This window comes from Pristis pectinata, chromosome 14 (genome assembly GCF_009764475.1).
Source record: "Pristis pectinata isolate sPriPec2 chromosome 14, sPriPec2.1.pri, whole genome shotgun sequence".
Lineage (NCBI taxonomy): Eukaryota > Metazoa > Chordata > Chondrichthyes > Rhinopristiformes > Pristidae > Pristis > Pristis pectinata.
In genome coordinates, this window is record NC_067418.1 from 4,488,013 (window position 1) to 4,502,405 (window position 14,393).

The 14,393-nt window shown below is 44.1% G+C and overlaps 1 protein-coding gene across 1 annotated transcript in view; it reads right to left on the minus strand.

The window, feature by feature from the left end:
• The window catches only part of spon1b (spondin 1b), a 353,689-nt gene that overhangs the window by 33,312 nt on the left and 305,984 nt on the right, over positions 1–14,393 (minus strand). The window contains exon 9 of the mRNA XM_052029057.1: positions 621–761. Coding sequence (XP_051885017.1) covers positions 621–761 — 141 coding nt within the window. The remainder of the gene's footprint in view (positions 1–620; positions 762–14,393) is intronic.

Below are 14,393 nucleotides of genomic sequence, written 5' to 3' on the forward strand. Positions count from 1 at the left end.
ATCCAAGCAGCATCCTGGTAAACCTCTTCTGCACCCTCTCCAAAGCCTCCACATCCTTCCTATAATGAGGCAACCAGAATTGAATGTGGTACTCCAGATACAGCCTAACTGGAGTGTTATAAAGTTGCAACATAATTTCCTGACTCTTGAACTCAATGCTTCGACTAATGAAGGCAAGCATACCATATGCCTTCTTTACCACCCTATCAACCTCTGCAGCCACTTTCAGGGAGCAATGGACTTGGATCCCAAAATCCCTCTGTACATCAACACTGTTAAGGGTCTTGCCATTAACTGTGCACTGTCCCTTTACATTTGATCTCCCGAAATGCAACATCTCACATTTGGCTGGAAATATGGAGAGAATAAATTAGGATTGGACTCAGCACAGTATATGTGGGCTGGAGGGTTTATTATTGTGCTGTATGACTCTCGTTCGGTGACTCAGATTGTATTGAAGGAAGTTCCTTCAAACTGAAGACTGTGGTTTTGAGATATTCTTGAAGTGCATTTGATTGCACTTTCAAAGCTCCCGACCCAGTTTATGATGATGTCACAAGTCACGGCTTGGCCGAGGTCTATTTCAGAGGTACCTTTCTCCCAAGACACGTCCACATTACCTTTCTTGCAATTCTCTCAATGACAACTCTGGCCACAGGTACAATGGGACCACCCTCAGGATCATAGAAGGGGCTCTTAGGATGATCCAAGCTGGTTAGCGGTCTAATCCTTTCTTGAGGGTCTGTGATCTGGTTTGGAGACTGAGAAAGCAAAACATATTAGTTCACAGTGTGAAACAAAAGCAAGTGGTAACAATGTCCAGTAAAAAAAATGAAAACTCCCTCAACAACACTTTGCACTCTCCTATCAGCTGAAGCTCGGTGGGCACCCCGCTCTCTCGGATTGGAAGGTCATGAGTTCAAATCTCACTCCAGGGATTTCAGTACAAAAATCTACATTGCCACTCCCAGTGCCATACTGAGAGACTGCAGCACCACCAAGGGTGCCATATTTCGAATGAGGTATTAGACCAAAATCAGTCTGTCTTTGTAGGTAGACAATTTCACACGAGTTAGGGCCAGTTTCCCCAACATCAAGGACAAATGTCTACCCCGCTGTTATAAAACTAATGAACAGTCCCCTAGTACGATAAGATGCACTCTTGACCTCACAATCTACCTCGTTATAGCCTTGCACATTATTGTCTGCCTGCACTGCACTTTCTCTGTAACTGTAACACTTTATTCTGCATTCTGTTATTGTTTACCCCAAAGGGCCTGTATTGTGCTGTATTGTTCTATGGTTCTATGGTTTTACCTTGTACTACTTCAATGCACCATTGTAATGAATTGATCTATACCGATGGTATGCAAGACAAGTTTTTCACTGTATCTCGGTACATGTGACAATAATAAACCAATTGCCAATTATATTACATGAACATAGAACATGGAACATTACAGCACAGTACAGGCCCTTTGGCCCACAATGTTGTGCTGACATTTTATCCTGCTCTGATATTTATCTAACCCTTTCCTCCCACATAGCCCTCCATTTCTCTATCATTCATTTGGCTATCTAAGAGTCTCTTAAATGTCCCTAATGTATCTGCCCCCATGGTTGAGAGCTTCAAGTTCCCAGGTGTAAATATCATCAACTTCTCCTGGACCAGCCACATAGATGCTACATCCAAAAAAAGCTCACCAGTGCCTCTACTTTCTCAGAAAGCTTAGGAAATTTGGCCTGACTTTGATGATTCTTTTACAGATGCGCCATAGCAAGCATCCTATTTGGATGCATCACAGCTTGGTATCACAACTCTGTCCAAGACTGCAAGAAATTGCAGAGAGTTGTGAACACAGCCCAGTCCATCATGAGAACCAACCTCCCCTCCATTGACTCTGTCTACACTTCCCGCTGCCTCAGGAAAGTGACAAACATGATCAAGGACCCCTCCCACCTGGATCTTCTCTCTTCTCATCCCCTCCCATTGGGCAGAAGATACAAAAGCGTGAAAGCACGTACCACCAGACTCAAGGACAGCTTCTATCCCGCTGTTATCAGACTCTTGAACAGACCTCGCATACACTAAAAGATGAACACTTGAACTCTTGATCTTCCAATCTACCTCTTCATGGCCCTTGCACTTTATTTGTCTACCTGCACTGCACTTTCTCTGTAACTGCGACACTATATTCTGTATTCTGTTTTCTTCTTACTGCCTTGATGTAATTATGCATGGAATGATCTATCTGGATGGTATGTAATACAAAAGCTTTTCACTGTATCTCGGCACATGTGACAATAATAAACCAACACATGGTGAAAAATAGATTATCTGACCATTTGCTGATTACTGTGTGTATTATCTTCTTACATCATAGGGGGCTTGACAGAATACACGTTCTGAAATTGCTTCACTCTGTGAGGGATTCCAGAACGAGGAGCCGTCGTCCAGAACTGCTGGGGATTAGTAATCTGGAGATTTAGTCTAATTATATAGATTTGAATTGCATCAAAGCAGATGGTGGAAGTGAAATTCAGTTAAATAAATCTCAATTAAAGTACGATTGGTAAATTTGCCTAGAAAACTACAGGATTAATATCAATAATCCATCTGGTTCACTGACATTTACTAGAGAAGCAAATCTACCATCTGTATGTAACTCCAAACCCTCAACAATATTGTTGGCTCTCAGTTGCCTTCTGAAGTGGTGCAGGAAGCCACTCAGTTCAAGGGAAGTCAGGAAGGGGCAATAAATGATAACAACTCACATCATATGTCAGAACGAAAAGTAAAGAACCATTCCTTTAATCTTACACTAGTTCTTATATATTTCTGGCATTTAAAAAGGGAATAACTCAGAATTTATTGCCTGTTATGACCTCAATACAGTGCGTTAGGCAGAATGTTAAACCACATCCGAGATACTATAAAATCTGAATAGACCACATGAAGTGTTATTTCTGATACTCATTAAAATGCAGATGTTTAAGTTTCTGTGTTTTGCAGTCTCTTGAATTTGATTCAAGCACTTCTGAAAGTCTTCCCACAGTAATCTGCTTCGCAAACATTTTTAATCTCTCAATGCAGGATCCTGTTCTTATCAACGCGTTCCAGGATGGCTTGCACGAAAATGAAAGCAAAGGCGACTGTGCAATGTGTTCCATTTGTCACAGGAATGATCGGTGATAACCACACACCTCCCTCCACAATGCACACAAGCACAAAATGCACCATACCCAGTATAGTGGTTATAGCAAACCAACTCCTGGATCACCGATCCAGAGACACGAGTTCAAATCCCATCATGACCACTGGGGAATTTTAAATTCACGTAGTTATATAAATCTGGAATAAAAGTCCAATATCAGTAATGGAAGAGCATGAAACTACTGGATTGCTTGTGAAAAACCTGGTTCACTGATGTCCTTCAGGGAAAGAACAGACTTTTTCCCAGGGCGACAATGGCTAACACGAGGGGGCATAATTTTAAGGTGACTGGAGGAAGATATAAGGGGGATGTCAGGGGTAAGTTTTTTACACAGAGAGTGGTGGGCGTGTGGAACGCACTGCTGGCAGATGTTGTGGGGGCAGATACATTAGGGACATTTAAGAGACTCTTAGATAGACACATGAATGATAAAGAGATGAAGGGCTATGTGGGAGGGAAGGGTTAGATGGATCTTAGAGCAGGATAAAATGTCGGCACAACATTGTGGGTGGAAGGACCTGTACTGTGCTGTAGTGTTCTATGTTCTATGTTCTAAGGAACATGGAAATATCAGAAAATAGGAGAAGGAATAGGCCACTCGGTGCCTCAAGCCTGCCCCACCACTCAACACGATCATGGCTGATCTGTTCCAAGCCTCATCTCTTCTGGCCTCTCCGATATGTGGCTGGGGACCTGGGTGGTCAACGCTGGAGCAGGACCAAGTTGTGGGTGCAACTTGTTCTGCGCCACAATGTTAGTTCTGACGACGAGCACGTGAGGAGACAGATAATAGGGAGGAAAGTAAATGTGGACTTTTGAAAAAGGAACATTACTCAGGACAATGAAATACTTAGTAACGTGAATAAAATGTCCAGAACAGAACAGTTGGGGTGGGTGAGAACCCAGAGTTTGGCAGCATAGTCGAGCAGCAGGTAGTGCTGCTGTTGCATGCCTCCAGGGACCTGGGATCCATCCCAAGCTCGGGTGCTGTCTGTTGGTGGAGTTTCAACGTATTCCCTGTGACCACGTGGGATTCCCCCAAATGCTCCGGTTTCCTCCCACATCCCAAACCTTTGTTAGTAGGTTAATTGTTTACAGTAAGTTTCCCCTGGAGAGAGACAGGAGAACCAGGGGGAATTAATGAGATTGTGAGAGAGAATATTTCACAGGGAATTAAATGGAGGAATGGGACTGATGGGAATACTCTGAGGGCTGACACAGGCTTGATGGGCCAAATGGCCTCTTTCCACATTGAAAGAAATATGTGAACAAAATCAGCAGTAGTAGGAACATAGAACATAGAACAGCGTAGCACTAGAACAGGCCCTTCGGCCCATGATGTCTGTGCAGAGCATGATGCCAAATTAAACTAATTTAGTAGGTTTGAAAGACCTTGCACCTTATTGTCTGCCTGCACTGCACTTCCTCTGTAGCCGTTACACTTTATTCTGCATTCTGTATTGTTTTACCCTGTACTACCTCAATGCACTGTGTAATGAATTAATCTGTATGAAAGGTACGCACGACAAGTTTTTCACTGTACATGTGAAGTAATAATAAAACAATTCCAATTTCAGCTCATTCCAGGCATCTACTAACTCTCTGTATAAAAAAAAATCTTGCCTCGTAAATCTCCTTTAAACTTTCCCCCTCGCAGCTTAAAGCCATGCCCTCTAGGACTTGACATTTCAACATTGCCTCAGTAAAGCAGCCAACATAATCAAAGACCCCACCCACCCCGGACATTCTCTCTTCTCCCCTCTCCCATTGGGCAGAAGATAAAAAAGCCTGAAAGCACGTACCACCAGGCTCAAGGACAGCTGTATTGTACCCCTAGTACAATAAGACGGACTCTTGACCTCACAATCTACCTTACTATAACTGTGCATCTTATCGTCTACCTGTGCTGCACTTTCTCTGTAGCTGTGACACTTTATTCTGCATTCTGTTATTGTTTTACCTTGTACTACCTCAATGCATTGTGTAATGAATTGACCTGTATGAACAGTATGCACGACAAGTTCTTCACTGTACCTCAGTACGTGACAATAATAAACCAATTCCAATTTCAATACAGAGTTTTAGAAATTATTTGGAAGATTCTTTCTATCTCTGGTAGTTACTTTGGAGATTAGGGAGGGCTCCTCTTGGACACAGAAACAAAGAGAATTCACATTCTAATTATAGCTCGCATCAATGTTCAATGAAGTAGTCCACTTATTAAACACCAGCGATTGTCAAATTATCTCTTTTTCAAAGTTTTCTTCTCACACACAGCCTAGACCTCCTTGACCTCCAACGGGATAATGTCAACTGGTAAGAACAGCCACTCTGTGTGGGAAGCTGTGCTGAGATATTTGGTCTGAGTTCAAGGGAAGTCACCTCAGGAAATTGTTACAAAAACAAGTCACATCTCTGCCAGCACAATCGCATCCTTCCTGTAGTGTGGTGACCAGAACTGCACAACAGTACTCCAAGTATGGTCTCACCAGTGTTTTGTATAGTTGTTACATAACGTCCCAACTCTTATATTTTATACCCCAATCATACTTGTTCGAAGGTGTTATTGGAGGAATAAGTACTGGCCCAGACAACGGAGAGAACTTTGCTGCATTTCTTCAATTGGCACCATGGAATCTTTTCTCATCGGTGGCAGAGTGGTGCAGTGATTGACACTGCTGCCTCACAACTCCAGAGACGGGGTCAAAGTCGAGTTTATTGTCATCTGCACAAGTCCATGTGTGCACAGGTGCAATGAAAAACTTACTTGCAGCAGCGTCACAGGCACAGAGCATCAGATATACAACATTCACAAGAAAATATAAATTAAACATATATTATACGCAATTTTTTTTACAAGGAAGAACACAATTAAAACAAAAAATCACAAAGTCCAAAGTGATCAAAGTGGTCATAGTGTTGCTGTATTGAGGTAGTGATGAGAGTTGTGCTGGTTGGTTCAAGAACCAAGTGGTTGAAGAGAAGTAGTTGTTCCTGAACCTGGTGGTGTGGGACTTCAGGCTTCTGTACCTCCTGCCCGATGGTAGCTGCAAGAAGGTGGCATGGCCTGGATGGTGGGGATCTTTGATTCTGGATGTTGCCTTCCTGAGGCTGCGCCTCCCATACATACTATCAAAAACGGGGAGGGATGTGCCCGTGATGTATTGGGCTGAGTCCACTACTCTCTGAAGCTTCTTACATTGTTGTGCATTCGAATTGCCGTACCAGACCGTGATGCAACCAGTCAGGATATTTTTAACAGTACATCTGTCGAAGTTTGTTAGAGTGTTTGGTGACAAGCCGAACCTTCTTAACCTTCTACGAAAGTAAAGACACTGGCACGCTTTCCTTATGATTGCATCTATGTTATGGGCCCAGGAATTGAAAGCTGGTGACTCTCTCCACCGCCGACCCCCCAATGTAGACTGGCACACATTCACCCTCCTTCCCCTACCTGAAGTCAACAATCAGCTCTTTAGTTTGACGTTGAGTGAGAGTTTGATCCTGACCTTGGGTCCTGTCTGAGTGGAATTTACACATTCTCCCTGTGACTGCATGGGTTTCCTCCGAAAGATGTGCTGATAATTGCCCACTGTATATTACCCCTGAATGTAGATAAGTAGCGAAGGGAAGTTGAGGGCTGTGTTTGAGAGAATAGGTTGCAGGGGTATATAGGGAAGTAAAGAGGGGGGATATGAGACTAATGAGATTGCTCTGCTGGGACCCAGCATGAAGCTGATGGGCTGAAGGGTCTCCTCTGAGGAGGAATTTCTTCAGCCAGAGGGTGGTGAATCTGTGGAATTCATTGCCACAGATGGCTGTGGAGGCCAAGTCATTGTGTGTATTTAAAGTGGAGGTTTATAGCTTCTCGATTAGTAAGGGTGTCAAAGGTTACGGGGAGAAGGCAGGAGAATGGGGTTGAGAGGGAAAAATAAATTAGTCATGATCGAATGCTGGAGCAGGCTTGATGGGCCAAGTGGCCTAATTCTGCTCCTATGTCTTGTAGTCTGTTTTACACCCACCTGTCTCATACACAGGAATTACAAGAGGAATACCTTCTTGGGCTTGAAGCATTAGGTTGTTTTTTAGTGTGATGGAGGTTCCACTGTGAAAAATAGAGGTTTATGAAATCATAAGGGGCATAGATAGGTGGATGGTCTTTTTCCCAGAGTAGGGGAGCCTAAAACTAGAGGGCATAGATTTAAGGTGAGAGGAGACCTGAGGGGCAAGTTTTTCACACAGAAGGTGGTGGGGTACATGGAACGAGCTGCCAGTGGTGGAGGCAGGTACAATTACAACATTTAAAAAACATTTAGACAGGTGCATGGATAGGAAAGGTTTAGAGGGATATGGGCTAAATGCAGGCAAATGGGATGAGCTCAGGTAGACAACTTGGTCAGCACGGACAAGTTGGGCGGAAGGGCCTGCTTCAATGCTGTGACTCTATGACAGAGTGTCGGCTAGCATTGCTGGGCTCGATGTCCTAATTTTGCTTTGGAACCCTTATCCAATTCTCAATATTCCCATTTCGATGAGGCGGCTACTTAAAATTCTAGCAGGCAACAGCATTTTAACAGGGTTGTGTGCAAATATTGCAATGAAAATGGTTTTACAGCTGAATACTCCTGGCCTTAATTGTCTTCGTTTGTTTACAGGTTAGAGTTGTGTGCAAGAATGCCAATTAAACAGATTGTTGCCCTGCGTTCCAATGATGGTGTTTGAAAGGACTTCACAGTTGAAATTCCCCACTGCAACGCTTTTCACAAGAAGAAAAAGCTGGCATCGACTTTACTGTATACTTGCTGAACACTTGCTAAAATCTAGTAGATAATCACAACTTTTATTTATAGAGCATGGGAAAAGGTCCCAAGACACTACGCAGCAGAATTAGCAAAAAAACTGTTGTACACTGAGACTCGTAACTAGTATAAAATAATGCAGATACTGGAGATTTGAAATAGAAATAGAAAATGCTCATCTGTGTGCAGGGCCAAGATGTATCCCTTAAAAAAACCTCACTGAATAAAAATATGGTCATGAGTAAATCTGTGCATGTGAATTCTCTTCAATGTAGGACAGACAACTCTCCAAACTATTCTTTGGGAGCGAAACAGCGCTTTGGAAAGTCTTGAGGTTGTGCAAGAGGCTACGGTCATGAAAACATTTTAATTCCTTCAGGTTGCACCAAAGAAATCTCTGTGCTAACTGCTGAAGGACACCCAGGTTTGCATTAGTTTAATTGCAGCAACCAACACACTTCACGGAGTCACAGAGCAATACAGCACGGATACAGGCCCTTCGGCCCAACCAGTCCATGCTGACCAAAGGTGTCCACCCAGCAAGTCCCACCTTCCTGCATTCGACCCATTTCTATCTAACCCCCGTCCTTCCATGTACCTATCCAAGTGCTTCTTAAATGATACTGTTGTACCTGCCTCACCCACTTCCTCTGGCAGCTCGTTCCATATACTCACCACCTTCTGCGTGAAAAAGTTGCCCCTCAGGTCTCTTTCCCCTCTCACCCTAAACCTATACCCCCTAGTTCTGGATTCCTCTACCCTGGGGAAAAAACTGTTACTGTCCACCTTATCTATGCCTCTCATAATTTTAAACAATTCTCTAAGTTCACCTCCTCATTCTCCTATGTTCCTGGGGATAGTCCCATCCTGGCCAACCTCTCCCCATAACTCAGGCCCTCTAGTCCTGGAAACTTCAACAACTTCTACGACTTTCTCAGGCAGCCCCTTGGGAGTGAGCATGACTTGCTTCTGCCCCTCTCCTGTGGTTTCTGAGTTTGTCTGAGACCTTAGAGAGTAACTGAAGGTTCAGATGGTGACATAGGAGATATCCCATTGGGAGCCTAGAGGAGAGGAAAATGACCAGTGTTGGGTGGTGAGTCACAAGTTAGAAGGGAGGGTGAGTGAAATGAAATAGGTGACCTCTGTATTTGGGGTTCATTGCAGCACCCTCTCAGTACTGCACCAATGCTTCAGCATAGACTTCTGCTGCTATTTTTGCTTGGGCTGCAGATCTGAAGACTATTGGTTTTTGGATGGTGTTTAAAGTTAATGCTATCAGTGGGTTGCACCCTTATTTATGATCCAACAACAAAGCATAGATAGAGTAGACAGCCAATATCTTTCTCCCAGGGTTCAAATGTCTAAATGTTCAGAGAGGATAGACAACAACACCTTCAGCACGATTATTCTCAACACTGGTGCCCCACAAGACTGCGTCCTTAGCTCTCTACTCTACTCCCTATATACTCCTGATGTACAGCACCAATAGTCTGTCCTCGTCCAACCACGTAGACGCCATGGCCAAGAAAGCTCACCAGCTACTTCCTCAGGAGACTAAAGAAATTTAGCCTGTCCCCCTTGACACTCACCAACTTTTATTGATGCACCACAGAAAGCATCCTATCTGGATGCATCACGGCTTGGTGTGGCAACTGCTCTGCCCAGGAGCGCAAGAAACTACAGAAAGTTGTGGACACAGCTCAGCACATCACGGAAACCAGCCTCCCCTCCATGGACTCTGTCTATACTTCTCGCTGCCTCGGTAAAGCAGCGAGCATAATCAAAGGCCCCACCCACCCCGGACATTCCCTCTTCTCCCCTCTCCTATCAGGCAGAAGATACAAATGTTTGAAAGTATTTACCAACAGGCTCAAGGACAGCTTCTATCCTGCTGTTATAAGACTATTGAATGGTTCCCTAGTACGATAAGATGGACTCTTGACCTCATAACCTGCCTTGTTATGGCCTTGCACCTTATTGTCTACCTGCACTGCACTTTCTCTGTAGCTGTGACACTTTACTCTGCAATCTATATTGTTTTACCGTGTACTACCTCAATGCATTGTGTAATGAATTGATCTGTACGATCAGTATGCAAGACAAGTTTTTCACTGTAGCTCGGTACAAGTGACAATAATAAACCAATGCCAATTCCAATTCTAACACGAGAGGACATGCATTTTCAGTCAGAGGGGAAAAGATCAAAGGAGATGTGTGGGCCAAGTTTTTTTATACCTGCCTAGGTGGGTGCCTGGAATTGCGCTGCTCGGGGTGGTAGTGGAGGCAGATACAATACAGGTGGTTAGAAGCTCTTAAATAGGCACATGAATATGCAGAGAATGGAGGGAAGTGGACTATGTGCAGGCAGAAGGGATTAGTTTAATTAGGTGTCATTAGGTTAATTAGTTCGGCACAACATTGTGGGTTGAAGGGCCTGTTCCTGCGCTGAACTGGTCTATGTTCTAACAATGATGGGACATGAGCACAAAGTTTTCAGCTGTGGTATTGCCACAGTACTGAGAGACTGCTGCACTGCTGGTGTAGAACGGACTGCATTGCACATCCCTCCTCATAGTTCCATTGGCTTCAGAGCAAGTGAAATATCAGAGGTTAGTCAAACCCGCCTCGTACCATGGTACCAGGAGTGACTGGCCTTTCAGGATATTTGGGTCCTTTCTGAAGAAGCAGAACTCTGGTAACAGTCTGCTACTGACTTCCATTTTATCGGAGAGAAATACTTCAACATTGCATACAATTTAGTTTTACCAACAGGAGGCTTCATTTTAGTTGTGCCAATGATGTGCAGAATGTACGGGAGGCGCTGCCTCAAGAAGGCAATGTCGATCATCAAAGATCCCTACCATCCGGGCCATGCCATCTCCTCGCAGCTCCCATCGAGCAGGAGGTACAGAACCCTGAAGTCCCACACCACCAGGTTCAAGAACAGCTACTTCCCTTCAACCATTCGTTGGTTCTTGAACCAACCTTCACAACCCTAATCACTACAACACTATGACCACTTTGATCACTTTGCATTAAAATGGACGGTGCTTTTTTTTGTTCTAATTGTGTTCTTTCTTGTAAAAATTGGGGATAATTTATGTTTAATTTACAATTTTTTTGTGAATGCTGCTTATCTGATGCTATGTGCCTGTCATACTGCTGCAAGTAAGTTTTTCATTGCACCTGTGCACATATCACAAGATCACAAGATCACCCGTACTTGTGCATATAGCAATAAACTCGACTTTGACTTTGATGTACAGGTAAACAATCTAACGATTGCTAAATCCCATCCCACCTCAGTCAGAGATGTGACCAAGCAGCAACAAACTCACGCTAAGTAATTCTGATAGTGAAGCAAACCTTTGGTTAAAATCCAACTGGACCATTTAAGGTGATCAACTGACTTGACTTTGCAGGAAATAGCGATAAACTTGCAGGATAAAGTGACAAATTGTCCCAAAGTGCTTCCTAGCCAATGAAGTCATGTTTGTAATGTACTGTGCGACTGCCACAAAGAGCTTGATTTTCATGGCATTTATACCGTGTGCTTGTATGCCTACAACAATAAACTTGAACTTGAAGTCCACAGAGCCCAGTGAACTTGCAATCAATCTGTAGACAGCAAACCCTCAAAGACTAGGAATGAAACAATAAGGTTTAGTTGGGCTGATTGAGGACTAGGCTTCAGGAGAACTCCACCGCCCATCTTTGAAGGTACCTTGGCATCTTCAATGCCCACTTGAGCCTTGGTTTAATGTCCAATCTGTATGATGGCACCTCCAACAGAGCAGCACTTCCTCAGTACTGCAACAAAGCTTCAGCCAAGAACTTACACTCACGAGTCTTTGTTTTTTTCTTGAATCAAGGACAACAACAAGGGTGCCACACATTAAGTAACTGCTAATGGTATTAAACTTTATCATTTTAGACAGCTCAACTGGACTGCCCCAATCCATTTGGACTCCAGGGAACTTGGGACGGGCTTTTTAGCTTGATCCTTTTGATTGTTCCAGTGAACTTGTGGTTCAACCCTTCTAAGATCAATTTTCCTCACACTCTCGTGATCCATATCTCTGCCAGTCTTGCCCTGAAATCCTGCTTTGAAATTAGTGCCGCTCTTAAACTCCCAGCCAGAGGGATCTCAGCTGCTCGGGGTTGCATGACTCGGGAAGACTCCTGAACTGATTCTACTCTGAGGCATATATGCAACAGACCTCCAAGGCCAAAATATCCTTCCTGTGTAGCGCTGCCCAGAACCAAATTCAGTTAGTCCAGCTGGCATTAGATCAAGGCTTATGAATTAAGCTGAGCTTCCTTCCCTTACATTTCAGCCATATGAGATAAAGGTCAACATTCCACTGGGCTTTTTAATTGTTGTCTGGGAATTTCAATTGTCCTTAGGCTTCATGTCTGTAGTTCCCAGGTTTTTCTTTGCAGCCCTTCTTAAATAAAGGCACAACACTCACTACCTTCCAGTCCTCTGGCACTTCGTCTGTCACTAACGATGATGCATATACTGTATCTCAGCCAGGGCTCCTGTAATTTCTTCTCTAGCTTCCCACAGTGTTCTTGGTTATACCTGCTCAGGCCCTGGAGATTTAGCTAACTTCATATGCTTTAAGACATCCAGCACCTCTTTACTGTTGCCCTCAAGTTGTTCATTAGCACAGAGGTTTTTAGATTCCAACTATAAGGGGCTTTCATCGAGTCATAGATTCATACAGCATGGAAACAGGCCCTTCGGCCCAACTCGTCCATGCCGACTGTGTTGCCCAGCGAGCTAGCCCCATCTGCCTGCATTTGGCCCATAGCCTTCTAAACCTCTCCTATCCATGTACTTATCTAGATGGCTTTTAAACGTTGCTAATGTGCCCGCCTCAACCGCTATTTCTGGCAGCTCATTCCAAATACACACCACACTTTGCGTGAAGAAGCTGCCCCTCGTGTCCCTTTTAAATCTCTTGCCTCTGATCTTAAACCTACGCCCTCTTGTTTTTAGCTCCCCCTCCCTGGGAAAAAGTCTATGTGCTTCTGCATATTTTGCTGAGTTCTGCAGACGTATTTAATGCTGCCAGTTGTGTTTATAGGCATTGTTCCATCTACCTGGGAGCAAGTGGCCGGCAGAGACCATCGACAAAGACACAGGAAAAGGCCCTTCGGCTCACGATGTCTGTGCTGACCATGATGCCAAATTAAACTAGTCGCATCTGCCTGCACATGGTCCATATCCCTCGACTCCCTGCCTGTTAATGTGTCTGTCGAAATGCCTCTCAAATGCCACTATTACATTTGTTTCCAGTACCACCCCTGGCAGCTTGTTCTAGGCACCAGTCAGTACCGGAGTACGAGCTGTTAAAAATTTATGTGCGTGGTCACCTTTAATCTCTCACTTCCTCCACAGTTACTAAATTCTTCCCACTATGAAAATCTGATGTTCTTCCTTCCCTGTGGATGTCCTCAAAGTGGCCACGCAAGTAGATAGGGTGGTAAAGAAGGTGTACAGCATGCGTGCCTTCATTGGTTAGGGCACTGAGCATCAGAGTCAGGAAGTCATGCTGCCGCTGTATAATACTTTGGTTAGGCCGCATCTGGAGTATTGCATTCAATTCTGGTTGCCCCATTATAGGAAGGATGTGGAGGCTTTGGAGAGAGCGCAGAAGAGGTTCACCAGGATGCTGTCCGGATTAGAGAGCATGTGCTATAAGGAGAGGTTGGAAAAATTTGGGTTGTCTTCTCTGGAGCGGCAGAGGCTGAGTGGAGAGCTGATAGAAGTTTATAAAATTATGAGAGGCATAGATAGGGTAGACAGTTAGAATCTTTTTCCCAGGGTAGGAATGTCAAATACTAGAGGACATGCATTTAAGGTGAGGGGGGGAATATTTAAAGGAGATGTGCAGGGCAAGTTTTTTTTACACAGAGAGTGGTGGGTGCCTGGAATGTGCTGCCAGGGGTGGTTGTGGACGCAGATAAAATAGAGGTGCTTAAGAGGCTTTTAGACAGGCGCATGAATTTGCAGAGAATGGAGGGATATGGACCATGTGCAGGCAGAAGGGATTTAGTTTAATTTGGCATCATGTTCTGCACAGACACTGTGGGCTGAAGGGCTTGTTCCTGTGCTGTACTGTTCTGTGCCCTGTGTACTTAACCTCACATTTCCCCACATTCAGCTTTAACTAACACAGCTTTGCTCACTCACCTTGAGTATGGACAACTCTGGCACCTTGCTTATCTCCTGATTTAATCACCCCACCACTGAGCTCTGGAAGTCCTCCCTGAACCTCTCTACCTCACCAGTGTTCTTTCCGCCACAAAGATATTTCTTACAACATTATTCTTGACTGCACTGAAACAAACTACCTCAAAAAGTGATGGA